At 48.1% G+C, this 26,446-nt stretch overlaps 6 protein-coding genes across 6 annotated transcripts; 2 read left to right on the top strand and 4 right to left on the bottom strand.

The window, feature by feature from the left end:
- Positions 1-1,117: 1,117 nt before the first annotated feature.
- Positions 1,118-2,407, bottom strand: N7462_005733 (Zn(II)2Cys6 transcription factor; the record flags this gene model as incomplete). Its single annotated transcript, XM_057077451.1, has 1 exon — positions 1,118-2,407. One exon carries the CDS (start codon positions 2,405-2,407, stop codon positions 1,118-1,120), a length of 1,290 nt encoding a protein of 429 aa, XP_056933031.1.
- Positions 2,408-3,024: 617 nt separating this feature from the next.
- On the top strand, positions 3,025-4,086 carry N7462_005732 (amidohydrolase family protein; the record flags this gene model as incomplete). The annotated part of the gene is made up of 1 exon (XM_057077450.1): positions 3,025-4,086. One exon carries the CDS (start codon positions 3,025-3,027, stop codon positions 4,084-4,086), a length of 1,062 nt encoding a protein of 353 aa, XP_056933030.1.
- Positions 4,087-4,397: 311 nt separating this feature from the next.
- N7462_005731 (uncharacterized protein) lies at positions 4,398-6,118 on the bottom strand (the record flags this gene model as incomplete). The annotated part of the gene is made up of 4 exons (XM_057077449.1): positions 4,398-4,521; positions 4,574-5,250; positions 5,318-5,812; positions 5,879-6,118. 4 exons carry the CDS (start codon positions 6,116-6,118, stop codon positions 4,398-4,400), a joined length of 1,536 nt encoding a protein of 511 aa, XP_056933029.1.
- A 3,577-nt stretch (positions 6,119-9,695) lies between these two features.
- N7462_005730 (uncharacterized protein) lies at positions 9,696-10,617 on the top strand (the record flags this gene model as incomplete). The annotated part of the gene is made up of 2 exons (XM_057077448.1): positions 9,696-9,749; positions 10,282-10,617. 2 exons carry the CDS (start codon positions 9,696-9,698, stop codon positions 10,615-10,617), a joined length of 390 nt encoding a protein of 129 aa, XP_056933028.1.
- A 6,671-nt stretch (positions 10,618-17,288) lies between these two features.
- On the bottom strand, positions 17,289-19,376 carry N7462_005729 (stress-regulated transcription factor RPN4; the record flags this gene model as incomplete). The annotated part of the gene is made up of 1 exon (XM_057077447.1): positions 17,289-19,376. The coding sequence occupies one exon, from the start codon at positions 19,374-19,376 to the stop codon at positions 17,289-17,291; it is 2,088 nt and encodes a 695-aa protein (XP_056933027.1).
- Positions 19,377-20,098: 722 nt separating this feature from the next.
- On the bottom strand, positions 20,099-20,357 carry N7462_005728 (uncharacterized protein; the record flags this gene model as incomplete). The annotated part of the gene is made up of 2 exons (XM_057077446.1): positions 20,099-20,266; positions 20,289-20,357. The coding sequence occupies 2 exons, from the start codon at positions 20,355-20,357 to the stop codon at positions 20,099-20,101; spliced, it is 237 nt and encodes a 78-aa protein (XP_056933026.1).
- Between the last annotated feature and the right edge of the window lie 6,089 nt (positions 20,358-26,446).

Genomic DNA, 26,446 nt, shown 5'->3' with positions numbered 1-26,446 from the left:
AGATCTTCCTTCGCCTGGTTGAAAGCCGCATTCATCAAAGTTGTAGACTAAGCGTGCTGGTGTAGTCTTCTTGATTGTTTGGGCTAAAAGATCGTACTAATGTTGTAATGCTGCTGGATCTTCTGCTAGGATTCGCTTTGATTCCTTCGTATACTGCTTAGTAGGCCCTAATTGAAGATGTTTAGGAAGCCTATTAATAAAGCGATACGCCCACATCTTGCTAATCGGCGGCTTCCCGACGCGTTGGCATACACGATTCGCCCACGCTTCTAGTATCCTAGGAGTGATAGGCATATAGCAATCGTTCATATATTGGATCCAGCGAATCAAGGCCTCTTCTTGATAGGTTTCTAGAGCGTATCCGTTCCCGCTTCTAGCTATGCGAGGCCCTGTTCCCTTTTTAACACGTCGATAGAGAGTGCTTTGATTAACACAAAATTCGCGTGCTAGACGCGCAATATTCGGCTTCTCTTCGCGTGACGCTGCTAGGCAGGCCTCAGCCATACGAGATTCATCAATTTTAGGCATATTTAGATAGTGGTGTTGGATAGAGAAGCAAAAAATAGGGTGGTGGGAAAGATTATGCATTAGGGTGTGGTTATGCATTAGGGTGTGGCACACCCACAACGCGAAGCGGTGTGGGTGGGCGGAGACACTGCTAATAGATACTGCATGCCGAATGACTGTTTTGTCGGAGGCTATTGATAGCTTGACCAGTTAATCTGTGCATCCCTAAAGCCCCGGCTGATTATTCTTGAACATTACCCCTTAGGCTCTTCTGTAGTAGAATTTTGGAGATGTGCTTATTTCAAATTGAAGAGCAGCTACTGTAGTTCCTACGAAGAACATGGGGATAGTCAACCAAAAGCCGGGCTGACGCCATATGCGAACTGAGGAAAAATTTTGATAACGAAGACTCTTATCTCATAGGCTGGTCCAGTTGAATTCCAAGCAAAGGTTGACTAAGTATGGGTCTTCAAGTGCGCTTCATCCCGCGCCCGAGTTGGTTAAGTTGGGTGTGAGCTGAAACTAAAAGCATCTACCAGATTTTGTAGATCAATATGTCACACGTAAATAGTCATTTGGAACTATTGCAACTCTAAATAAAACATAATCTTCACGTTGCATAACAGTCAGCACCCAATACTTCGCGTGTTGGCCATTCGATCCACCTGTGGTATTCTCGGGGAAGCACGGCAACAACGGCTTTTATGATCTTCGCTGGGATTGGCTTATTCCACCAGAACTTCGGGGCATTTTGAAATAAGACACAAAAGTGAGCAAAAATGATAAGCGCTGCCGGTCGGCGTTGCTCAAGGAGCTCCACAAACCCAAAGGGGACTTCAAAAAGCCACCCATACGACAGACTGAGGTAATTCGAACTTTCAGCTCTTTGATAGTTGCGATCTTCTTGATTGTTGAGAAGCTCATTAAAAACCACCCGACCGGTGTTTGCCTTGGAACCTTCTGAGGCAAGATTGAATGCGTCAACCAAAATCTCTAGTGCCTGGGAATAGATCTGATTATCATGCAATTCGCTTGTTGTGGATGCAGTGTCTGTATCCCATATTCTTGCAAGGCCAAGCAGTTGGTCCGTCCCAGTTTGTTCGGTATTGTTATTCTGTGTCCGTGACAGACACCTCTTGCTTGACACATCACTCCATAGAAGAGGAGCTACAGGGCCATCTTGAATCCAGTGTCCCTTTTGCCTATATATACCGGATGTTCCTTGATGTAAACGAAGCCAATCCACAATTGCGTCGAAGAAGTCATCTTCCATAAACGTGGCAGCGGGATTGATCACAGTACCTGCAGAAGCAGGAATGTAATATTCAGCAAGGAAGGAGAACGCGAAAATGGCATCGCAGTTCTGAGGGGTGATTTCTTCCAGCTGCGACCGAAATCCCTTGAGGGCAGCATCTTGTTTACTGGCAGCGAGGATGGTCAGACTTCCTTTGTCAGCTGTGTTCGAATTTGCCATATGAAGAGCAGCAAGGGCCAAAATTCCCTGGAGGAGGAATGAATGTGCAAATGCAATTTGGACGACTGTTGTGGCCCATGTCCTGTGGGCTTCTGGACAATCTGATAAAGTCGAACTTGTACAATAGGTGAAGTGGTGTATAAGACGCATATCGTCTAAGGTATAGCCTGCATTGTCCTTGGCCTTGGACGAGCTTTCCCCGGCATCGGGCATCGGCTTTCGAAAAGAGCTGATATTTCCACTTTGCGCTTGCTGATACAGTGTTCCAGAGCTCCACAAGTAGGGTGTCGTAATAAGAAAGCTGCAACTTTTGTTGAGCTTCGAACAACTGCCGCACATGGGCCGTTGTTCATCGCATTTGACTTTCCGAGTCTTACATTGCCGGCATCCCGCTCTGGACTTTTGACCGAGTGAAGCTCGTGGCATGATGGTGCTTAGTTGATTATACCGTAGAGACACTATAGCCAATGGCAGGTTAGTCGGTGCGAAAGTGTTGGAGATTTCAAAGTGACATGTTCCGATGAGGCAAAACAAACCATCTCCGCTTCCGAAATTTCGGAAGTGTACCCTCACCTCCCAAGTTTATTCCTCGGGGACGTATTCCTGGCAGCTGCCTTGCCAATCATTGTTGGACCCGGCTTAAAGCTTAAATAGGCTCTGGATCCGATATTTAATTGTCTCTAGATCTTCACGGCTGATCTCATAGACCCACTCTTTCTTCCTTTGCTCGCACCGACGGCTTCATCATTGGTGAATCGCCGTTGAGGGGAAGAGGGGGGGGAAAGCTGCCTCCTGTCGCCGCAACGTCGCAATTGACGCAATGACATTCGTTGGCCATCTACACCGCACTGTGGCCGCGGATAGATCGGAAAAATGATCTCAAGTCTTTCGTAAACTTGAGGTGAGGTACGCCGATTGAGCCGGAAATGCTGGCGATACTCATGTATATAAAGCCTCTGAAGCCCCAAGACAAAACGAATCATCCAAAAAACCAGTAAAGCTTTCTATTCAATCTACTTCTATATTCCACTTCGACTCTCAACATGTTGGGCAAGGTCGTTCTCGAAGAAGCCTACGAGCGTGCCGGCAAGGAGGAAAAGTCCAAGGCCGAGGCTGCCCTGTACATTGCCCCCGAGGACCGTGTTCGCTACATGCGCCAGATCCACGACGTCAACGATGAGCGTGTCCGTCTGTCAAACGCTCACGGCATTGGCTATACCGTCATCTCCCTGACCGTTCCCGGTATCCAGGGTATTTCCGACAAGGCCCTGGCGGAGAAGACTGCTTTTGAAACCAATAACTGGGCTGCCGAGCAAATCAAGCACCACCGCGACCGTATGGGTGCTTTCGCCTGTCTGTCCATGCACGACCCTAAGCAAGCTGGCCAGGAGCTTCGTCGCTGTGTTCAGGAGCTCGGCTTCCACGGTGCTCTTCTTTGCGACTTTCAGCACTCCGGCCCCAAAGGCGAGACTTACCTCTACTATGACCAGCCCGCATACGATGAGTTCTGGAAGGTTCTCACTGAGCTCGATGTCCCCTTGTACATCCATCCCGCTGCTCCTTGTGATGTCGTCCTGGAGAAGCTGTACGCCCAGCGCCAGAACTTGATTGGACCCCCTCTGTCCTTTGCCAACGGTGTCAGCTTGCATACTCTCGGCCTGATCTCCAACGGTGTGTTCGATCGCTTCCCTACCGCCAAGGTCATCATTGGCCACCAGGGCGAGCACATTCCCTTCGACTTCTGGCGTATCAACCACTGGTTTGAAGATGTCAAGCGTCCCATCGCCAACGAGGAAGGCCGTGTTATGGCCAAGAAGACCATCTATGACTACTTCAAGCAGAATATCTGGATCACCACCAGTGGACACTTCTCCACTTCTACTCTGAAATATGTTGTCAACGAGATTGGTGCCGATCGCGTTCTGTTCAGCGTTGACTACCCTTACGAGACCATTGAGAACGGTTGTGGCTGGTGGGATAACGATGCCGAAGCCATCCAGGAAGCTGTTGGCGGTGTTGATGCCTACCGCCGCATCGGCCGTGACAACGCGAAGAAGCTTCTCAAGCTAGGCTCTTTCCACGACTCGGAGGCTCCTGTCAACTAAGATATGTTCATAGTATCTATGTGGCTACTTAGCCTCGGCAAGTATCAAGTATACATAACTCTCTTTATGTTTATATCGAATCACATATTAGAAATTGATTCTGAACATATCTTATTGAGTTTCCACGTTTTGTGAGGTTTTGGTACTCGTATGAGCAAATTGCGATGATATCATTCTATACCTAAATAACCAGTTCTATATATCTGAAGCTCTATGAAAGTGTATGTAAAATCGTCATACATCATTGATTTATTCAATGATGCCTTTGTAATGAGCAAGAAGACTCAGGTGAGGCCCAGCTCTTCTTTTTATTATCTCCATCTGCTGCCATAGGCCTGTATCACAATAGTCGGAAGGACACTGACAGCCACGATCATACCACAGACAACGCCTGAACTAGCAGCCACGCCAACACTATCGAATAGTGATGTGAACCTGAATAAAGTGTCAGTTGTTTCAGCGATTATGACTTTTCAAGGTAACTTACCAGAAGGGCCCAAGGAAGCCCCATATTTGTCGAACAAACGTGATAAAGACACCAATGCTCGCCGCTTCTTGAGGGTAGCAATCGATCGCATAAGTGATCATGACCGTGGTGACTATTTGACTCCCTGCAGCAGCCACTCCTGTGCCGATGATAGGGGAGACAGTCCAATGACCCGCAGGAGCTTCCTGCGTGCAGACTAGGAAAATAATCAAGCCCACGCAGGTAAGAAAAAACCCAAAATAACTCAGCCAAAGTCTGAATTCAGGTTCGGGATTTTGTTGAATCCGCTTTGTGCGCATTCTCATCCAGTAGTCCGACAGGTTGCCGCCTATCTGCTCACCGATAACAGATCCAATGATCATACCTAGAAACTGAAGTCCAACTTGTTCGGTATTGAGGTCGAATTTTGTCTGTAGAAGCGCTGGGATTTCCACGGTTGTCATGATGTTGCTGAAGAGAAAGACCATAGCATAGGCGCAAGTTGGCAGAACCACAGAAGGATGAGTGACCATAGTCAGGGGCTTGACGAACTCGAACCAGGTAAAGGGTGTAGGGTCAATGCGGCGGATAGAGATATATTCTCTCTTGAATGTAGACTCTTCTCGCCACTCACCACTATCCACATAGCGGGTTTCAGGACCAAAGAAGAGATAAAGGATAAACTGGCCGCCGTTGATCTTTAACCACCAAATATTAGCAAGTTTCCTGGAAGACTGGAAGGGATAGGAGTGAAGGATTTTTTACCATCGCTAGGACCCAATAGATCCACTCATAACCAGCTCGATATGCAACGAAACCAAAAATGAAAGGTCCAAGCGGGACTCCTAATGTAATCATCACGGTCCAAATCCCCATGTACCGAGCACGATCTTTTTTGAAAGTTGTTTCCATTACCACGGCACTTCCAATGGCCGAGGCTGGTGCGATGAAGAACGCCGAAAGGGCTCTGCACGCAGCTGTCGAACCATAGGTAGTGCTCTTCGCACACCCCACATTGCACACTAGACTGCAGATGAGGGACAGAAGAAATACTGGACGACGGCCAAAGCGATGGGATATGGGTTTCCAGAAAAGTGGTGCACCACCGAGTACCGCAATTTGGAGTGACGTCAGGTAACTTGCCGACTGATTGGAAACACCATACATTTCAACGATATTTGAGTATGCTGGTATAATTCCGGCAGCGGCAAAAGTACCCATGCATGCATGGAAGGCGACAAGCGTTAGATTCATTACTTTCTGTAGACCTCGTAATTTTATCAGTGATCATGATGCTGGCTCTAAGAATTGCTTGGAAGCACTGACCTTCCATTCTGGCCAATTGTAAGGATCTGCAGGGTCCATTGCAGGGAGAGGATCGAGATCCAGAGTGCCATGGCGTTCCATCAAATAATCCCGGTGTGGTTTGGATAATTGAGCTGTCTCTGCATTGAAATTGGATGAATCTGCCGCACGCTCCACGAAATCCATGTCGCGTTTGGCATATGCTTCTTCGACTTCATGGTCTACCGCCGCGGGCTGCTGCCTTTCCATGGATATAGCCATGGTGTAGTGTTCTCAATGAGAAAAGGGGTTAGGAATGGGTAATGGGTGGTTGGAGGAAGAAGAAAATGTCTAGTGAGAGAATCCCCCCAGAAACCGGCCTCCCCACGGGCATACCTCCACAGGATAACTTATCGGCTTCGCCCTTACTCCATAAATTCATGGAGATAGTACAGAAGGGGTTTGTGGGGTATGGTCGCTTACGCGTTGGGAGTGGCGATTCACGACAGTTCGTTCCACAGCGTTTTCCACAATGAGTTCATCACAGGTTCCAATTCACAAGAATATCAGTGGCCAGGAGAGTGTGGAAAGTGGGTTCAGCGGATAAGCGTTTTTCAGGTGGGGTGTGGGAAGCCATGGCGAACCATTTCAAGGGCGGCAATAAAGAGGCCACGCCTTGCTTTGGGGAATTTTACCATGAGAAGCCTCTCTGTCCAAGAAATTTGTTTGAAATAAATCGAGGGAACTTGATCAAGTTCAATTGGGGTTTGAGACGGCTTTGGATTCAGTATTACAACTATTCGTTCTTAAGCTTGGCTTTTTTGCCACTCGCGCGATAAGATTTTCAGCCGCTTGAGCCGCCCCTGGAACCCGGCCTCCATTTCGACAGAGGTCTCATTCTTGCAGCAATAGAAAAGTGCCTGAGTCAAAATCTCTAATAGTGGAAAATATTGGAATGCCATTGATGAAGCCGCTCCAAGCTCCCCCTTTCAAAATAGACAACTGACTTTTCCGTCCTTTTTGACTTCACAAAGAACAGGACAAAGGAAATGAGATTCATAAGAGAAGAGTAATCGAAAATATGATTCCATTTGATTATATTGAGGGATCTTGTTGATTATAAACGCAAATCCAACCATTAGTCTCCAATTGGTTCAAATCTAAAGTTTTCCCCCTCAAGTGATGATCTAGCCCAAATACCATATTTAGATAGATATTTCTGAAGATACATTCAAATCCAGTTTTATGCGGTCTGTTAATCAAGGAAAATACAATTTAGAGCGTGTTTCATGAAGAATATTGTAAAAAACATAAGCTTCATGAAGCTCTCGCAACTATGTGAGAGGGTTTTTGGATACCACAAAGGAAAATCTTTCCAAACTTCCACACAAATTATTGATCCACTCTGCTTATTATTTTAATCATATGTGTGTAATGTGTGACCCTTATCTCTAGGGAATATCTTAATGCGAACCAGTGTTTGGGCTGTATGTATGCCATCTAAGCCTGTTTTCTCAGAGGTCGAGGAGCCGGGGTTTAAAGGGGGGGTTTTTTTTCACGGGCTCTGATATTTCTGAAGGACTCTTATGTATATATCTTAATATTCATTATTGCAGGTGTCCTACAGCCCCGCACAGATGCCCTTCATATCAGAGATATAGAGATGCCTTTTCCAACCATAATCACGTGATCGAATAAATAAACACATTGTGTGCCTTCGGGTAATAGTAGAAGCCCTTTTTGTATTCCAGAACATAGAAGGCCTATAACCTGAGGCCTGGAATTGATGGAAGGTTCCAAATAAACGCAATAAGCCGCGTACAAGGGCAACATATGAAGAGGCGAAGGGTCGACTTCTCCCCTCTATTACTCATCACTATCCTACAGGTTCAAATTATACTGGATACCGGGATTTCACAGATAATACCTTCCCATTTGCTGAATTTGAAATTTCTCAAATGGTATAAAGCTTTCAAGTCTCCAGAGCACCCCGTTTTGCAACATGAAAAGGAGGTGTCTTGCCATCAATATCTTGAAAATATGAAAAGAAATAGTTCGATTCTAGTAAAGCTTTACTATCCCATATGACTCTGTTCTGAATGTAGGAGAAAGGGGCGATAGGTTCTAGATTATAGAATATACCATGATGTTCACATGATTTAGTGAGGTCTCAATTGCCCAGTATACCGACAATTGGCTCGAGTTGAGACATTGGCCGCAAAAGTCATATTTTGAAGGTTTCCTATGATGGCAACCAAGAAAAAAGCGCAGCTGTCAGATCCCAGCATATTTCTTCGATATAAGATCGGATTGAAAACGGAAACGTACGGTGGTTTATTTGGGCGACGGCTAGTAGGCCACTTTCTTCTTCAATATGATATGCAAAGTCATGCAGTAGTTCATTGGGTAGCGTGAGCATTATATATAATGTGATACTGGTGCAATCATTATGTCACCGCTGTGGAGGTATTATTGTGTATGTATGTGAGACCGCAGATACAAAAAGACAGTTTTTCCGTCAATTGAATCAGGGGCAGCAACCGTCAAGTCACATGACCCACGTGTGCTTTTTTTTGGGTCAGCAACAGTACATGGATTCAAAATGGTTGTCTGATTGATATTTTACCATCTGGCATTGAAGAATTACTTGATTAATTGACCAGTTGAATTATTGATTTGATTATGAAATGAAAGAGCATCTTGTTTGTCTCAAACAAGGAACGCTACGTCGAGTACTGCTGTATGTTGCGCCATCCGAATGATTTCGATTATGGAAGACCCACTGTGCTCTGCATGCTGGCCTGGTCAATCCTGAATTCTAGTACTCGAGATGAAATCGTTGTGGCCGGCATCTAGGACTGAGCAGGCTTCAGCATAGCAAAATATCCTATTGGCAAGTGTAGTGCTGGTAGCAAGGGGAAGGCAGAAAATATCAGATACGCTATGGAGATTGAGTTGTTCTGATATTTTCCCGATACTTCGAACATGAAAGAAGAACATAGACTGCTCCGTATCTAGTAACAGATGAATGTTTTTCTGAACTATCCAAAAAGGGCGGTGAGGCTAGCCGTTCACGTCGAAGCGGGCAGCTGAAGGACAGATGTGGGGCTTTGTTTTTCTGGCAATTTCAAGCGAGCAGTTGAGCAACCACCTGAGTTGAACCGAGTGAGGGTCCGGTTCAGGGCCGCCGGTTTCTGCACCAGAGAGGCTAACACCATGTCTAGAGCTGGTATTTTAGTGGTTAGTAATTTTTAGTGCTCTTTTGAGCGGGCGGGAGGGTCCAGACTGAGAACCCTTTAATTCAAAAATTGAGTAGCGAGGACGAAAAGTTTAGTTTATCGTCAATTTCGAGGCTCGGATCTCGATCGTTGGTATACTTGATTTTTGATTGTAGTATCGAATTTCATGCACAATTGCTATAAGAAAGACTTCTTTCTTCATACCTAGATTTGGTACCCGATCCTCGCTAGATCCCAGCTAATGAGCTGCTAGCCCCTTCGGTGTCCGGACTCGCCGGTGGTGTTTGACGGTTCGCCAAGGCGCTTGGCATGTCGGTAAAAGTAATGAAATAGTCCGAGAAAATACCTTCATTGGGTAAATGATCAATTATACCAACTGAGATGCGAAGACTGAATGAGTCTGCATTAGTCGATTACCGAAGCATTTGGACCAGATCCACACCTGTCGCTCCAAAATAGAACATTCTTGAGGTCAAATATGATACTTTAGTAAGTAATAATTGGTGCCATTGAAATACACAAAGCCATTGGTAGAACATCGGAAGGACTATATGATGGGTGAAACAGCTGGCATTCAAATACTTCTGTCAAACTCAACACAACAAGTATTCCAGGACAACATGTTTCACGGATTATTACCCATTCGGAATCCGGAATATGTGCAATTCACTCAAGTAAGCTTTACCCCACTAAGCAGCAGTGAGTATCCATCATCCCCTCAGTAAGCTGACCCAATTTAAAGGATGCCAAACTGGACGCTATCTTTATAAGGCTAGTAAGGTTGCTGATCTCGCAAACCGATCTTATTCTTGACAGCAGAATGGACACTAAAGCCTCAAGCATACGTAAGTCTTCATCTAAAATTAGCAAAGCCATCCTCAATGGCATATCTCCACCTCAGCTGAGGTATCAAAAATTTGCTGTTTGGGTTCCAGCCTGATGAGAGTTGAAAGCCCGTGTCGACCATTTCAGATGGCCTGCTTTGAGAACAAACATATAAATAGACATGTATTTCCCTCACATCGATGGAATAGACAATTATCTCGAAGCAAAACTTTTACAACATCTCTCCTCAACAAAAGAATTGTTCAATCTGAACTTCCATTATCCAAGATGATGATCAAGGTACTACGGAAATCCGCCATCCCATAACCCCTTTGACTCTCTTGACAAATGGCAATATCATGTATTGATACGATTAAACAGGCTGTTTCTCTTCTTTCCGCATTCCTGGCTGTTGCAGCTGCGAACCCTACTGTTGGGTACGCCGGCTACTATTTTGCTGGTTGCAACACTACCAGTATCGATGCTGGTAATGCCTATGCTGGATCCTGTCTCAACGTCGAGAATTTTCCCATCAAGTCTTTCTCCGCCTATGTTGAATCTGGCTCCTGCGCCGATGGCACTTCCCCGGTCCTGAACACCTACACTGCCTCTGGCTGTGACGACTCGACCTTGTATGAGACTGTTAGCGTCGACAGTGAGAAGCAGTGCTTCGAGGTTGATACTACTTTGATCAGTATCAAGACCGAGTGTGTTTAAAGGCTTGATGAGTTGTATCCAATGTTTCGGTGCTAGGTTATGAGGACAATTAATGTCAAATTAGCTTATTGAGGCGGAAATGGATTGCCCACATTGGAAACAACGACATCATTTACATCGATACTGAAAAGTTCCTTTCGGCATGACGAGTCTATTCAGAGCGTGGAATCACATCATTATCGAGAAATTGATGACCATTCAAATATACGAGCCAATAAATTCTGGAAATAGAATCTCTATGTGTCTTAATGAAACAGATGAATAGATTTTAGTGACTCATTATATTTTAAAAATATGGCCGTACAAAGGTATTTCCGGTTATTTTTCACGGCATAAGATGTTCAAGAGATAATCAAAGTGAGACAAACTTAAATATTTCATTTATATTACTACTGCTTCAGTTAGATCAAACTATTACAAAGCAAATTGAAAAGGTACGATGATGAAAAATGAGAATGAGTAAGAATTATAAATAGATAGAATAATTCAAGATGGAAAATATATTGAAGCGTAAGAAAAGCAAAACACTCCCTTCTTGCTATGCGATGTCACAGAATGTTGCATCACATGCTTATCATGAGCAACAATAAGAAAATGAAGGCTGTCTTTTTACTGTTTTCAAAAGGTCTTGAGCAATGACTAAGAAAAACAGGAGTCTCAGGGACCAGGGAAAGGGTATCTACCTAATGACCACCAAGGTTCTCAGAACAGCAGCTCCGAATGACGACACCCCAAATTCCAGCCAACAAAATCCCACCAAATGAAAGAAGAAGCACCCATAACTAACCCAAATGAATGGTAAGTGCTAACACCTCCCCCCGTGGCTCAGTTGGTAAAACCCTCCCTTGCAGAGAGTAACTTGAGCAACGGGGCGTGGCCACGAGTCTGACTTGGGGACCCTGTGACGGCTTAGCGTAAGATTACCTCACATTTGAGAGCCTCTGGGGATGTATATTGGCAATTTGTGCAGGTTGCTCCCGGATCATTCTTCAAGTTGAGGTCTTTTTTTGATCGAATTTGACCAATATTAAATATATGGAGTATCAGAATGTGTTCGAAGTGCCTGATTGCGGAGCGTCAAAAGCGGGCGAAGCTGCTCCGTTGGGTGTGGAGCCCCCGCATGTTTTGATGGTCAATCGATGTCAGCAGTTCAAATCCGGGGCGTGGTATCTGCATTCTTTTCATTTCTATGTTCATGGTGCTCATCATGCCCTTCATCGTCTGCTAGAAACATTCTTGCTTAGAAATCTAGGAATAGGAAACCCCTCATGAGCCCCTCTTCCCCTTCCAAGCATAGAGATGTCGGGTCATTGTGGAATAGCGGGTAAATTCACCTTGTTTTCCAAGACGCGATAATGAGAAAGGTCTGTGGAATGAAATTCAGAAAGAAGGGGGGGGGGGGGGGGGGGGGGAGGGAGAGACTAGCGAGAGAAATGGATTTTAGATCTAAGACCGAAGCGCACAGAGACCTCGAATGGCATCTTCCAGGTAAATAGAGACACACGAACAGTGGGTTGGGTAGTGAACAATACGTAAATATCCTGTGACGATCCATTTTCTTGACACATGAACAATGTCATAAAAGATTCGTTCCAAGGATATTTTCGAGTCCTATCATAACATCATTCAGGGTGCGAAGGGAATCAAAGGAGAATTGGCCCTGGGGTTTTAGATAAAGGATGTGTTGGAAGTTGAAGTGTACTTTGCTATAGAAGTCTCGATTGAAACTCATGATTAAGATTGTTGGACGTAGGGCATGTGGCTCTACTGCATCCATCCTCCAGAGTTAGCCTCCGATATGATGAAGAACCCAGCGTGCATGGCTGATTGACTCATATCTATTGATAAATTGAGTGAGTGTGGTACGCGTGGTACGCGTGGTATACTTTCTTTCAAAAGTATGGCTGTATCAATATTCCGAATCTTTAAATATATAATGATCCTTTGTGAGCGAGAGAATTTCCAGAAATAAGGAAGGGCAACATTTGGGTTGTAAGAGAGCGATTCAATAAGCTCTCTTCTATTAGAACGGTTCTTAGTGTGTGATAGTTCCTCAAGATCAAGCCTGTACTTGATGATGGCATTCTTGAACAATGAGTAGAGGTGGCCAAATTTTTTTCGACATCCTCTGATATAGCTTATATTCGCTACTTTAATTGAACTCTATGATGAAGAGAACCACTTTGAGAAAAAAGGAAAAACATTGCTTTGAGTCATAGCGATATAACACTGGTATAGTTTTCAGTTCATTTGGTAGGCTTTTTGAAGGACATCGACCAAGAATCGCCAATGAACTATTCAGGAGGGTAAACTCAGTTTCATTGGAAGCTACGGAATGCCAAAATTCCATGTTAGGAGATGCTTGTATTTGCCAAGGTGCTTTCTATGTTGAAAGATTCAGAGCTGACTTCGCGTATATCTGATGGTTTATATCGACTCCGAAAAAGACCGGAATTTTCAAGAGAAATCTCTGAGTCAAGGGCTTATAATGATCTGTAAATTGAAGCTATAGGACGAGAACCCTATCGCATGCACTAGCAAGAAATGAAAAGGGTGGCAGTCAACCAGGCTCATGTTTCATAGTGGGGATGACACTTCTATCTATGAATATACAGATTTTTTGGCAGGAGCAGGACCTGCGACCACTCACTACCGACGCTCAACACAACTATTGCTACTAATACAATGTCTACTGGAGTCATCATATCGAGTGCGACATTAGCTGCTTCTGCGAAATCCGACTATTGTGGGATGGCAACATGTTAGCTGATTGATATTGTCCTACTAGTACTTTGCATGTGAAAGGATGTACCTTTCAGGGGGTCAAACTTCAATTCGTTTCGCCTCCCTAGCTGTCAAATGTGTTTTCTCATGGAAGAATTGTGTGGTATTACTCCATGTTCTCTCACTGGACGATATTGTGTTGCCTGTGCCTGACTCCGCCACATCTTCATCTCCTAGCCAAGCCTTGTAGACCGCTGTATTTCGGCATGTTTCAGCTTTGGTCTTTTCAATCCCGTTTCAATCACATGCGTGCCCAAAGTTCATGAATGTCAAATACGACAGGATTAGGAAGTTATCGTCAAGGGCATCCAAGCCACCAAGCCATCAAGTCATCTGCAAATGACTCAAGATGAGACTTGTGGCTATTATCCATACAATACTAACCTGCATGCAGATTTCTATTTTGGAAAACTCTGCAGTTAGACCAATCACTAGAAATAGCGAAAGTCTCGGTACAGTACAAGTATACCCAACCTGAGACAGATCTGCCCACCTAATGCAAGCCATTTGCGCAATGCATTCCAGAAGAAATCCAACCACATGCCAACCACGCACGCCGACCAATCCACACTCCACCAGGCAGCATTGCTACCCCCACCAGCGCTATGCCCAAATTAGCAACAGGTAGGGGAGAAAACGCAAGTTGACCAGTTGACTGACCACGGAAACTGTCGTCCAAGTTCAACCTTCGCCCCAATGACTCATCGACCGCACCGCCACAGCTCTATACCGACACCAATCATCCCGCCCAATACCACATTACGACCAATACCCAAGAATACCTAAGGGTCCACCCAACCCGCTGCCAACTGTTATCGATAACGCCGTCCTCGTACGCGCGGAATACCCGCACCAGCAACAAACATATCCATTGTCCCTTCAACACAGCTTCAGAGAGGCCCCCGTCCAACAAGCCACCAACTCCACTGTGGACCCCGACCTCCCCAAATTCCCCCATACTGTATCTACAGCTGCAATCCCACTCAATACAAACTCCACCCCGATCCACCTCTGAACATTGAGATCAGATCACCAACTGACAAGCCCACAAACCCCAATTTCCGCTCCCACTCTTCAATCCTTATTGATTGTGCCGTGACTGGATCTGCGGTCACTGAAACAAACCACCCCCCGCCAAACCTTCCAATCGCACCCGTCAGCCCATCCCCCCCCGACTCAATCCAATCCTTCCATCGTCCATCGTTCTCCACAAGTAACACGTACCCCGACCCTCCTCCCATAGCCCATTGGAAGGTTTATACGGGCAGGATGCGACGACGGCGCAGGGACACACGAACACGGTTTTTGAAAAGTCAATTGCACCCGATATGACCACCACACTCTCGAGCGGAGATTATTTCCGGCTGCACGACTGCAATCACGTCCAGCTCCACCCTCGAGAATTGATTAATGATCCATTCCGAGGTTCAAAGCTTGCAATTGAAATCCCCGACCGCTCTTGTATTTCATGTGTGTGCTGGATATGGTTTAAAATGACACCTTGACCGAGTATAAACCTATGATCTATGAAGAGGAAGAGCAGATCCTCGAGTCCTTCCACCGAACCCCTCTCCCTTTGTCTCTTCTCTCTTAGGTTCGAGGGATACAAGGAATCCATGAATCAAAAAGCCAGTTGCAAGGTGCCTTAGCTTAGAAAATCCAAGCGTCAATCTGTGAACCTGAGAATATGTAGACCAGACATCAATGCAGACTTAGATTTCCCATATCGATAGTCGTGTCCTAACTATAAAAAAAGACCCCTAGGTATACTTCTCAACGCACCACACCACGTTGACCATTAATATGAATGCTCAAATACTCAAGTACTCGAATGGAAACCAGATAAACCCGAGTCCTTCTACTCGTAGCCACAACACAAGAGAAGGGGAAAGAAAAAAAAAATAAAGAAATTCCACAGTCACTCTTATCGATTTGGAATAAATGAAACTCTCTCCCTCCTCTCTCTCTCTCTCTCTCTCTACCTTTTTGGAAACAACTCAAATCCTAGGAATTTGAACGAGCTGACAGCCCCCACCTCTTACCATTTCCCCAGCCAATTAAGCTCGCTACACCTATATCTACTGTACCGGCTCTGGGGCACCCATCCACTTGGCACCGTGGACCACTACCAGCAAACCCAGCAACCTGGGGCCCAGCACTCACTTCCGGCAATGGGAAGGGCACCCGCGGTACGTACATGTAGGTGAGAAGTCGCCGGCAATGCGTGCTATCCACGCAGCCCCTTCCGCTCTCCACCCCCACCTCCTCAGTCCCTTCCCTGCTAGCACCTGAACTCAAGAAGGGTCTGGTTCGCATTCGCATGCCCCCTGTACAAACAAAAGCCCCTGTGGAGCGCGGACAGCCTACGGGACTTTCGGAGCGACTTCCCGGGAGGCCAATGGGCCCGTAAAGAAAGCTTGTGGGAGTGGGTGAGAGGGAGGAATGGAGATTGGTGGAGGGGAATTATTGGATGGAGGAGTCCGGGGGGTTTCTGAGTGTGGGGCGTGGTCTTCCCGCGGGTGCACTAGGGTGGGGGAGATCGATGCAGGTGGTGCCGGGGGTGCTAGTGGTGGTGTTTCAATTTTGGGCTGAGCTGGTAAGCTAGAGTGGGGATGGGCGTTGGAAAGGAGGGGTCATGTCTCGGTGGGGATCTATATGGAGGTATGCGAGGGAGACAGGGGGTTTGTGTGCATGGGTTTGTTATTTTGGGCGTGAGTGTGAGGGAGAAAAGGGACGGGAGGCGGGTGTATGGTGAGAGGGTTGATGGTATCTTTCTTTGTTTTTTTTTAGAATCCTTCGTCAGCTGTGATGTTCGCTAGTATTGTGAGTTGAGCTATTGACGTTCGGAAGCTATCGAGGCGGGCTTGTTGGGTAGTTGGATTTACAAAGGGAGCACAGGCATGGTTGGTTCGGTTTTGGATCGTATTCGACAGATTTTCTATCATGAGTATACATCACATAGTCATAATTTACAAAAGTTTTTCCCACCATATTATACAGCCATCAAGCCCGGGACTGTACTGGCAGCGCGAGAATGGCATGCAGAACGTGAAACCAAAACAAAGACCAAATGACACAAAAGCCACTGAAATCAGATCATCCAAGCCACCCATGAATGAGGTACACAAACACCACCGGAATCAGAAGCCCAAATAAATGAAGTTGGGGGAACAAAAGCACCAGCCAATGCAGAAGGGATACGCATGCACAGAGACATCACCGCGTGAAAATCGTCGAGAATACAACGCAAACAAAAACAATCAGACGATTCGAGTAACCACGCAAAAACAAAAACAAAAAAAAATAATAACAATGATAATAATACAGTATGAGGGTTTTTCGTAACAGACATGAAAAGCTGCAAGCGAGGGAAACATACAAGACAGTCCCCATACGCAACATACAAGTGTGATGGGGTCTTTTCGGTCCAACAAAAGATTGACAAAATGCCAGCCAGGATCAAACATGGATCCATTTGGCGCCAAGCACATCCGCACACGTCAGAAACAGCTAGGAAGGGGGGAGGGAGGGAAGCTGTGCAGCGACACAGAAAACGGGATGCGTCATCATCTGTTTGTGTCGCGGCAGTTCGATCGTCGACGTACGATCGACGTCAGCTCGAAGGATGGGGAACATTACTCGAGATGACGTCAGTGGTGGGTCACACAGAGTCGAACTCGGTGGAGGGATGGGTATTCAGGCCACAAGGCCGCCAACCATGCAGGCCGACGGTCCCGCAAATCTAAAGGGGGAAGCAGACGCCGCCGATCGGGGACCAGAGTGGGGCTAGTCCATATCGGGAGTGGGACCTAACGTCATTGGCGTTCGAAGGGTTCTCGTCATGGTGATGCGTGAGGTGATCGGATGAGAACTTTCCTCGGAAGCGTTCAGTCTCTTCCCCGGCGACGCTGCTTGCCTGGCCAATCAACTTCCGGATGAACCACTCGCATGTGTCGCGTCAGCGCATCGTTGCGGCTAAATGTCTTTTCTTCCGTGCACAGATGGCAGCGGACCTTCTGCTTGCGCGCATTGTGGATCGTATCCTCATGGCGAGTCAAATCGTAGGGCCGGGAGAAGATCGAATTGCAGGGCTTTCCAGTAGAGGGGTTGATGCGCTCGCAGCGGTGCGGGCCAGCCTGCGAATTGCGCAGCGAGGTATCGCGAGTAATCAAATGACCACCAGGGGTGGTCTGACGATGTGCCTCCCGCTTGTGGCGCTGGAGCTTGGCCGGGGTCTCAAATCGGAGTGTGCAGCCGTGATAGGTGCAAGTGTAGGTGCCAGCATCCGAGGAGGTGTTGCTGGGGCGAGCAAGCACGTCCGGCACGGAAACCTTGCCTTGCGGGGTCAACTCACCCGACTGTAGGTCGCTGCCGGTCGATTCCAACCGGGACAGCGAGGCCGGGAAGTCGGGGGTCTGCTGGAGCAAGTTGGCTTGCGGGCGCTGGAAGTTGAGGGTGGCCGCTTGGGGCACCGTCGTCGCGTATTGGCTGGGGAAAGCCTCCATGGAGGACATAGCCTGCGAGGGGCGCATAGAGCCTGAGCTCTCACGGCGGAGTCCCAGAGCATCCCCCAGGTTGAAGTCGCCCTGAGGAGGGAACATGGTGGGCATCGCAGTATCAGCACTTTCGTCCAAATCCAGGAGGGCGTCCTTAGGAGACATAGTCTTGAGGTCAGTCTGAGGGGCGGCCGAGGAGGCCATGCTCATGACGTTCTGCGGCATGGGGACACTGGTGGCCATTTGGCTCAGGTCGGCAGCAAACGGAGAGTTTTGGCGGAAGGGGGAGCGATCCCGACGCATGCCCATCGCAGGCGATCCTGATCGAGCGGACATGTGGCCTTGGTTGGCGGCTTGCAGGCGGTCGGCGATGACATTTCGCGGGGCCAGGAGATTCTGGCCCATTGGCTTCTGCATCTGGGGAGCCGCCATGATCGTGGGCTGGTAGAGTTCGTCTTGGTAAATGTCGGAAATGGTGCGATTTAGCTTGGGAATACCGATCATGCCACTGTTGTTGCTGTTGTAATCTGGAAGCACATCGCAGGGTAAGTAGTCATCCAGGGGCCAGAAGAGAGCAGGAACTCGGTTCTCACCAGTGGTCATCGCCTTGGACTCGTCGAGCTCATCCAGGCTGGTCTGGGGGGTCACGGGCGAGTTATGGCTCACCGTCGACACCGAGGGGGCCAGGGAGTAGTCACTCTGTTGCTGCTGCGGGGGAGATTGCTGGTGCTTCTGCTGTTGATCCAGAATGGCCTTTCTCATCACAGACTCCACCTCCACACTCCCATCTTGGGTCAATGGGTCGTAAGTCTGGAAGGGTGCGGCCAGAAAAGAGTTCTGAATCGGTGTTTGCACAGGTGTGGGCAGCGGCTTGGATGAGCTGTGGGATCGTTGGTGACCGTTCGGGGAGATGGAGTGCGAGTGCGCTGAGCGAGAAGAGGCAGAGCCGGGGGAGGCCTTCTGAGGGAAGGCAATGCGGGCGGGGCTCAGCAGCTGCAGGTTGTTATCCCAACCTTGGTTGCTGGCAATGGGTTGTTGAGCCAACATGGGCGTATAGTATGAAGAGTGATATTGGGGGAGGTATTGTGAAGCAGGCGAGGCGGAACCCTGAATGTCAAAGGACGGGTTGTAGGAGGACGCGGGGGTCATTGAAGGAGCCCCGTAAGACTGACTGTCGGTCGCCGTCGCCGGAGGATAGGGGATAGAGAAGGTGGGGGAGGAGAAGGTGGGGGAAGAAGGGGCGGAGGAGGGCGGAGAGGCGAACTGGCCGAGGTGATGAAGGCGATTCAAGTGGTTGGGCTGGAAGTCGAAAGGAGCTTGCAGGTAGGCCTGGGACTGTTGGTCTTCTTGTTGCTGGTGCTGGTGCTGTTGGTACTGAAGGGAGCTCTCGAAGAACTCGGGAAACTGATCGTCTTGTATGATGATATCCTCTGGATTGAGTGGATCGGTGATGAGACCCTTACGTGGGTACATAAGCATTATGGTATCACGTTCGGGACGTCAGGCGAGTGGATAAGAGGGCGATTCCGTTCGCCACCGGGGCAGGCGAGCTTTTTATAGTGTGGAAACCCGACGGGTCAAGCTCCGAAAGATCCCTGGGTGCTGGAGTGTGGCCGTGTTACTGGGATTGGGATTCGGCGGAAATGATCGGTTGGGCCGGCGGAAGAGTCTGGAAACGTCGAGAGAATCTCGTGATCGTAGGGTTCAATGAGGCTGGGTGAACCTTAAAATGATGGGTGACCTGGGTTCTGGGAATGAGCAAGTTTGGTTCTGGAGAATAACTCGACCGGGAGAGGGAGCAGAGGATGGGTCCAGAGTATATAGCCCGTAGATTGGGAGAGAGAGGGGGAGAGGAATGGATGAGTCTTACCTGGGATGGGTTGGTAAGCGGAGGAGAATTGTAATATCGAATAACTTTTACCGAAGATGTGTCAGAGGAGGTTTTAGGAAGAAGTATCAAATAATCATGAGTAATGGAAGAGGGGAGGAGATCTGAAAGGCCGGGCAGCCAGACTTAAAAAGGGCCTTGTCGAAGGCCCATGACGTCTCCCACTAGCAGGGGGCCCCGACCACCAAGTGGGACCCCCCCATGTCCACCCATTTGAACTGCATACTCGACTCGACCGTCTGCACGGGTCCGGCATGGCCGAAATTTCGCTGTACCGTTACGGAGGATCAATCCCGCTAGGCTCGATTAGGCATTAGCGCTCCATCGCTTGACAATACGTGACGCCTGGGATTTCGGTCTCGTCAGGTCCACTGATCGACCGGGGGGGACCGTGCGATGGACCTCCCTTGGGCTGGACGGACGCGGTGGTGTCCTCCTCCTTACCGCTGCCGCGTCGATGGCTCTCCACGGTGGGTAGTGGCTGAACTCCCGGAGCCACACACATAATCGTGTACCCAATCGCCCAGGACGGGGATGCCGGGGATACCAGGTATCCACGTATCCACCATCATGGCGAGGGGAGGACACGCTCCATGAGAAGGAAGAGGGGGGGGGGGCTTGTACGATCGTGAAAAATCAGTTCTGCCTACTCCGACCAAGACTCATCCTCTCGTCCGTGTCACGGGGGGTATGGAGCCGAGCCCAGAGGTATGCTAGCGATGCAGTCTCGATCTGGTTCTAGAGCATCGGACTCTCGGGCTACCGGCATTATCGGACGACTGTCGGGCGAGAGAGACTAGCATGAATTTCCTTGTAATCTTTTTTTATTTTATTTTACGATTATTACTTATTTCTTGATTCATATTCAGTAATTGACATTCTAGCATTTTTAGCGTCGAAGTGCGGTTCTACTACTGGAGGAGCGAGGGAGGGGAGGCTCGCTTAGAAATGTCTGACTGCGCGTGTCTCGATCTCCGAGGATGCGAGACAGAATCCGATTCAGCCGGCACGTTCGATCGGAGCTCCAATTTTAGGAAGTAGGGCTGAGCCACACCTTAGTCCAGGTGGGACAGTGGGCCGGTCGGGTGACTCAGGCAGAGAAGGGTGAACTGTTTTCCCCCCCCCCCCCCCCCGCCTGACTAATCCACGGTTACTCCCGGCCCGTCGTTTTCTCGCAGCTTCTCGTAACAGCACACAACTGTTCGGAGGACACTAGTCCCGACGGAGGACTGCAGACTTTACAATTCAGCCCTAGTGTGTTGGCCCTGGTCGTCCCAACGGCTAACCCCTAGCCACGTACTGCGCCACCCATGTGGCCCAGCTGATCGGGCTCCTGCAGAGTCATATCTGTATCGACCCCTCTCCACTTGACTCTGGGGTAATAAGCCCTATTCGGGCAGGTGTGCACTCGAGGATCGCAGCATGCCTCGGTTTCGCCGACAACCTCTCGTCTCCACTACCAACACCATTGACCAAGCCGATGACTCGCGCTTTGCGGAGACAGTAGAGTCATGAGAATTACTCGTCCACGCCAAACCGCAGCTGGGAGAAACGCGATCCAGTGAGGGTCAGCTGACGAGCAGCTGACCGCGGTATCCTTGACTCACTCGAGGTGGATGCCTCCCATTTCCATTCTCTCGGGGCCGAGCCCTCGTCGATCTCGCTAGCGGCATCGTGTTGTCCGGCTACACAGACCAACGGCACAGCCAACGATGCTGATCCAGGGTTGCGGGGGAAGGGGTGAAGGTCACATGGTCAGTGGGCTCGGTTGAAAGACTCGATTTTCGACCTCAACAGACCGATGACTATTATTCTTCCCCCGTCGTCCCGCGTCTCACATGATCCCAACAGTAACTAAATGAGAAACCATCATCCATGAACCAAACAGGGTAAAATCACCGAACCATACCACTGGAACGGAAAACAGTCAAACAAAGAGGGATCAAAATAATTCCGCCTTGGCTTGAACTTTTGACGAAAGAAAGAATTAGATAAATTCAAAATCAAATAAAAATAAAAATAACTTAGTCAAAAGAATAAACCACTCTAGACAATTGGGCGCCGAAATCCGGGCGATCTGGGACCCCGGGAAACCTCGCGAACCGTTTTCTTTGTCGGGCGTCGAGCCAGAGCCCAAAGCCCCCCAAAGAAAATTCTTCATCGAGATTCACTGGGCGACCCGCCGGATTGACGGCTAGCCGGGGCTAGCGCATACCTTGTCCGCTGACAGCCCCCAAGAAATGCATGGACGCACTACAGTGGTGTTAGACCCGACACTAGGTCGACGCTACTCTCTGACTACTTGGTCGGCTATGAACCTGTTTTTTACAGGAAAAGAAAACATGGAACTCAGAAACAAAAAAAAAAAAAGACGAACCGGATGTCCACTGGCATCGAAATGAAAGCTACTGCATGTCGCAGTCGTAGTGCGTAGGTAAGCCAAAATGCGCGGCGGGTTACAGTAGGATGGACTTCGGGGCACCGAGAGGGCTGACAATCTTCCTTTTTCTCATAGTCCTTCACGGTCACTAATATCGAACTTTATCAAGTATTTTTTTTGAGGAGCAGAATAAAACAATAAAGAGAGAGAAAAAAAAATGAAAATGAAAATTTTGAAAAAGAGACAGGGAGAATAGGGTAGTAGGAGGTCCGAGGGTTGGAATCTGACTGTCGTATGCTCCGAGCTTCATGAACTCGGTGGTGCGATGCGAGATGCCGACCGGCGAGACCAGGTTGAGATCTCGTACCCGACTCGACAACACGATCCCGGCTGGCGTTTCCTAGTTTGTCCGGCAAGTGCCAACCCTTGAGATCCTTGAGATCCTTGAGATTTTTTTCTTTTCATTGCGTTTTGTTTTCTGATTTTATTCTTCTATACAGTGATTTCCTTCCCTTCTCTCGTCTAGTGACTTTGTAGCTCCTAGTGCTGCTCTTTGGATATGTCCGGATGCGCCACGGGGATCCGGGGACTTGCCGGTCGGGTTTAGGTCGCGCGGACGGGGCGCCGAGCGTCCATCGGGTCCGGGGTGCCGTGCGAACCGAAAAAGGCTGGTCAGCCCTCAGTGATCCCTGGATTCTTCCCTTTGCGTTGCTCCTCGTCGTTGTGTTGTCTTCGGGGGATTCCGATCCTGAACTTTTCCTTTCATGTCTTGGCAGACTCTCCGGCCGGGGGTGGGCTCGCGAGTCTAGACTCTGGACGTCTGGGGGTTGTTATTCTTGGAATTCTTGAATCCGAGACAAACAACGTGGCCTGGTCCGGGGAAGTGGCGAGATCGTCTCGCTTGGCCCACCTTCTTACTTCCTTTTCGTGCTACCCAAAATACTTCGTACACGACGTACGACGCTCCCATCGTCTCGCAATGGCGTGGTCTTCGACCATAACCCACAAGGCCTCCTCCAGCCGCTACGTAACTGTACCATGGCACCCATCCGCCGACGTAGGTGGTGAGATATTGCCCACCGAGCTTCCCTTTCGGGCACATCTATCAGCTCGTTCGCATTGCCCAAGTCCCAGCCGCCCGGGCATCGGGCATCTCCCCTGCAGGAGCACGAGCAGGAATGTAGAAACTCAAAAGGAAAAAATTTTCCACCGTAGCCTTTTCCGGCAAAAACTCAAGTCAGCACCTTAAAGGAGGGTGCCCGGAGGTTCTTGCGACCTGCAGAGCAGATTGAGAAAGCCCCTAATGCAGCAGAAAATTTTCTACGCGGCGAATGATTGGCTGGCGGGCCACACAGCCACAGCGTATGGAACACGGGGACGTTGGTATGCACGGATACACCGTGGCGCGTAACAAGGCTAGCGTACGGTAACACATGCAGACCTCGACATTCCTTAGTCTTGGGCCTTCTGGAAGACTTCTAGTGCCCTCCCGGCAATGCGGCACCCGGATTCTCCGTCCTGCAATCCTGCATGGGCGAAAAAATTTTTTTCTGTACTGCATGGACATTCGTTCTTGGTCTGTTCGCTTCTGTCAATTTGCAATGCTAACCTGCTAGTCTGCTTATCTACCCTGCGATGCGATCCTGCAGCCCATGCGCCCGTGGTTGGTTCCTAAAAATCTGGTTGGCCCCACTCCCGAGTTCTTCCGATGGTTGTGCACATCGGGTCTGTCAATATCCTATACTTCACACCACCCTAGCATATTCCATCTATCAGAGCCTTGATATTTTTAGTTTAGCTCGGATAAAAAATTTTTCTGGCTCGTGTTCATTAGATGAACTGACACCTGGAAACATCCCTGGAATGATCGACAAGGGCAACTAGCCGTCCCTCCACCCACTATGCAAGGGGTGTAGATGGGTTATGTCTCTCTTGACATGAGACATGAGACACAAACGTCTATCACGACGCAGTTCCCACGAGCACAGCCCCCAGCGATGTTTCTCTGCGCACGTGGCTGCCCACATGCCGATGGAAATTTTCAACCGTGTCTGTCTAGCGTTAATGGAGCTCTTTGTGTTGATCAGTCCCTGCCATTGATTCGATGGGAGCCCGCGCCGAGGGTTGCGTATCCTGCCCCCTCCGTTCAGCCCAATGATATTTGGCAGCCTGGTATCCTGCTCGGAGGACATCAGTCCTCCCTGTCTGATAGGGCTATGTGGGTTTCCCGCCAGTGGCGTTGTGCAAGGACTCGTCCTCCAATCCACGTCCACGGGGAGGCTGATGCAGATCCCGCGTATGAATCGTACTGGAAATCTACAAGCCCTAGTAAGAATAACCCTGTATCAGCTGAGACATTCCACCAACCGTGTATGTATCGCGGAGATACACCAAGCCTGTTTCGCGGTGCCTGCGGATGAGAGGACTGCGCTGAAACCAGGATTGTTGACCGTTTGCTGACAAGATTGTGTGGGGTGCATGGCAGTGCAACCAGTCACCTGGTCTAAGACCAGGGATTGGAGGCTCTGCAGAGATGGGACTTGCTCCGATACTCGTTTTTGGACATTAGTAGCCGGGGCTGCTTTGCAGTCTTCCAGGATGGTTGGTGGACCAGCCCTCCGAAGCATGGGACACGTACTAAAGGGGACCACTAATAAGGCCAGAAACGACAGACTATATCTGTGCTTAGATCCAACTTGAAAAGTTAATGCATACGTGTACCACACACCCAGGCGAATGAGGTGTCAAAACAAAGATGGTTGTCATCTCTTCTTTTTCATCTGGGAGAAAGAATATGGAGAGTGTGCGATGATCCTTTTATTCACTTTACTCTTCTAGAGTTGCAATATGCATATATTCTTATTAATCCTCCATGAAATACAAGGCAAGATTACAAGCAACACGAGGTCGATAGCATCTGTCTTCATTCTCAACGCATGAGTGGTGGCGATGAACTGTATTCATTGAAATTATCTGTAGAAGATATGAAAGTCTCGATATGCCAGCTGTCAAAAAGAAATTCTCAGCTATCTTTGAACTCGATAAACTGCCACCCCCTCCCCCAAGAGAGCCTGGGTTACATAGCTAGGCAGGCTTCTGCTCTCACTGGAATGCACTCATTATGGAAAGAAATAGGCATCGAAAAGAAATGACAATAGAATGATGATCTGGCATATATATTGAAATGAAAAATGTGCCTAGTCTGGCGACCCTGTTGTCTTTATTTGCTATCTCGATGCCCTGATACATTCTGCCAGTTTGTTTTGCTTAACTTTTGCCTTCCATTAATTTATATAGCCAACGCCTGGCGTCTCTATAGTGTGGTCCAGGGAGATCACTATGATATATCAATCATGGATAAAGATCTCTACCAGACAGAGATCTTGGTAGACATTTTTAACCTTGTAGAAAATTGCCTAGATGCAAGGAACATGCTGTTCCTAAGATGTCACGGTCTTCGGACGAGAAATAGCGTGTCCCTTTCATAGAAGGATCAACTGGTCACCGATTCTACACATTCTGCTGTCTCATCAGACCGAAAATGCAATGTGCTGCAACGTTTTCAGGTCCCTAAGTCAAAAGAAGATTCAAATAACAACTAGAAATTAGGGAAAGACTTTGAAGAAGATATTGGGTCACATTTGCTGACTCGAGACATTACATTTTTGATGCGACTCACTGTTTTTTAAAGCGGAGAATAATTTGTTACGGTCACAATTTCAAGGTTTGCTCTCTTTTATGAACCTTGAAAACGATTCAAACGACATAGGTGATAGGCGAGTCATGTCTTCCAAGGTCTGACTTTATAAATCTGAAACGAACCTTGAGCTGACCAATTTCAATTTCTACGGGCAAAGCTAGCTAGCACGTAACTCACCAACAGGCTTTCTGTCTCCAGGCCCACCAGCTTCGATAGTTCACAGAGGTAATTAAGATTCTTCCGAGTATCGATGATCATTGTATATATCATGGCCAGCATGCGCACAAAAAATTTAAGGCGAATGAACATGCACGTTTACATGCACGTTTATTTGCGATGTGCAAGCAGTCCTGATACTTGTGAGCCTGACTTGCATCGGAAATGTATCCAATATACTTATTGGTAAAATAAGATATCACGGCAAAGGCAATCTGAACTAAAGCAGCCAGGTGGCCTTGGAATTTGCAGTTCAAAAGATATAAATAACTAGAAAGTAATTCTAATATGACTCCTTCACGCCAAATGCTTTGGGGTATTACCAGTTATTACGGTCCTCAGAATGGCATCGAGGTATTTCATTC

The sequence above is a fragment of the Penicillium macrosclerotiorum genome (assembly GCF_028827735.1).
Source record: "Penicillium macrosclerotiorum strain IBT 26536 chromosome Unknown utg000006l_segment0_segment0, whole genome shotgun sequence".
Taxonomy (NCBI): domain Eukaryota; kingdom Fungi; phylum Ascomycota; class Eurotiomycetes; order Eurotiales; family Aspergillaceae; genus Penicillium; species Penicillium macrosclerotiorum.
Note: the sequence above shows the minus strand (reverse complement) of the source record. Positions and strands in the feature narration are given on the sequence as shown.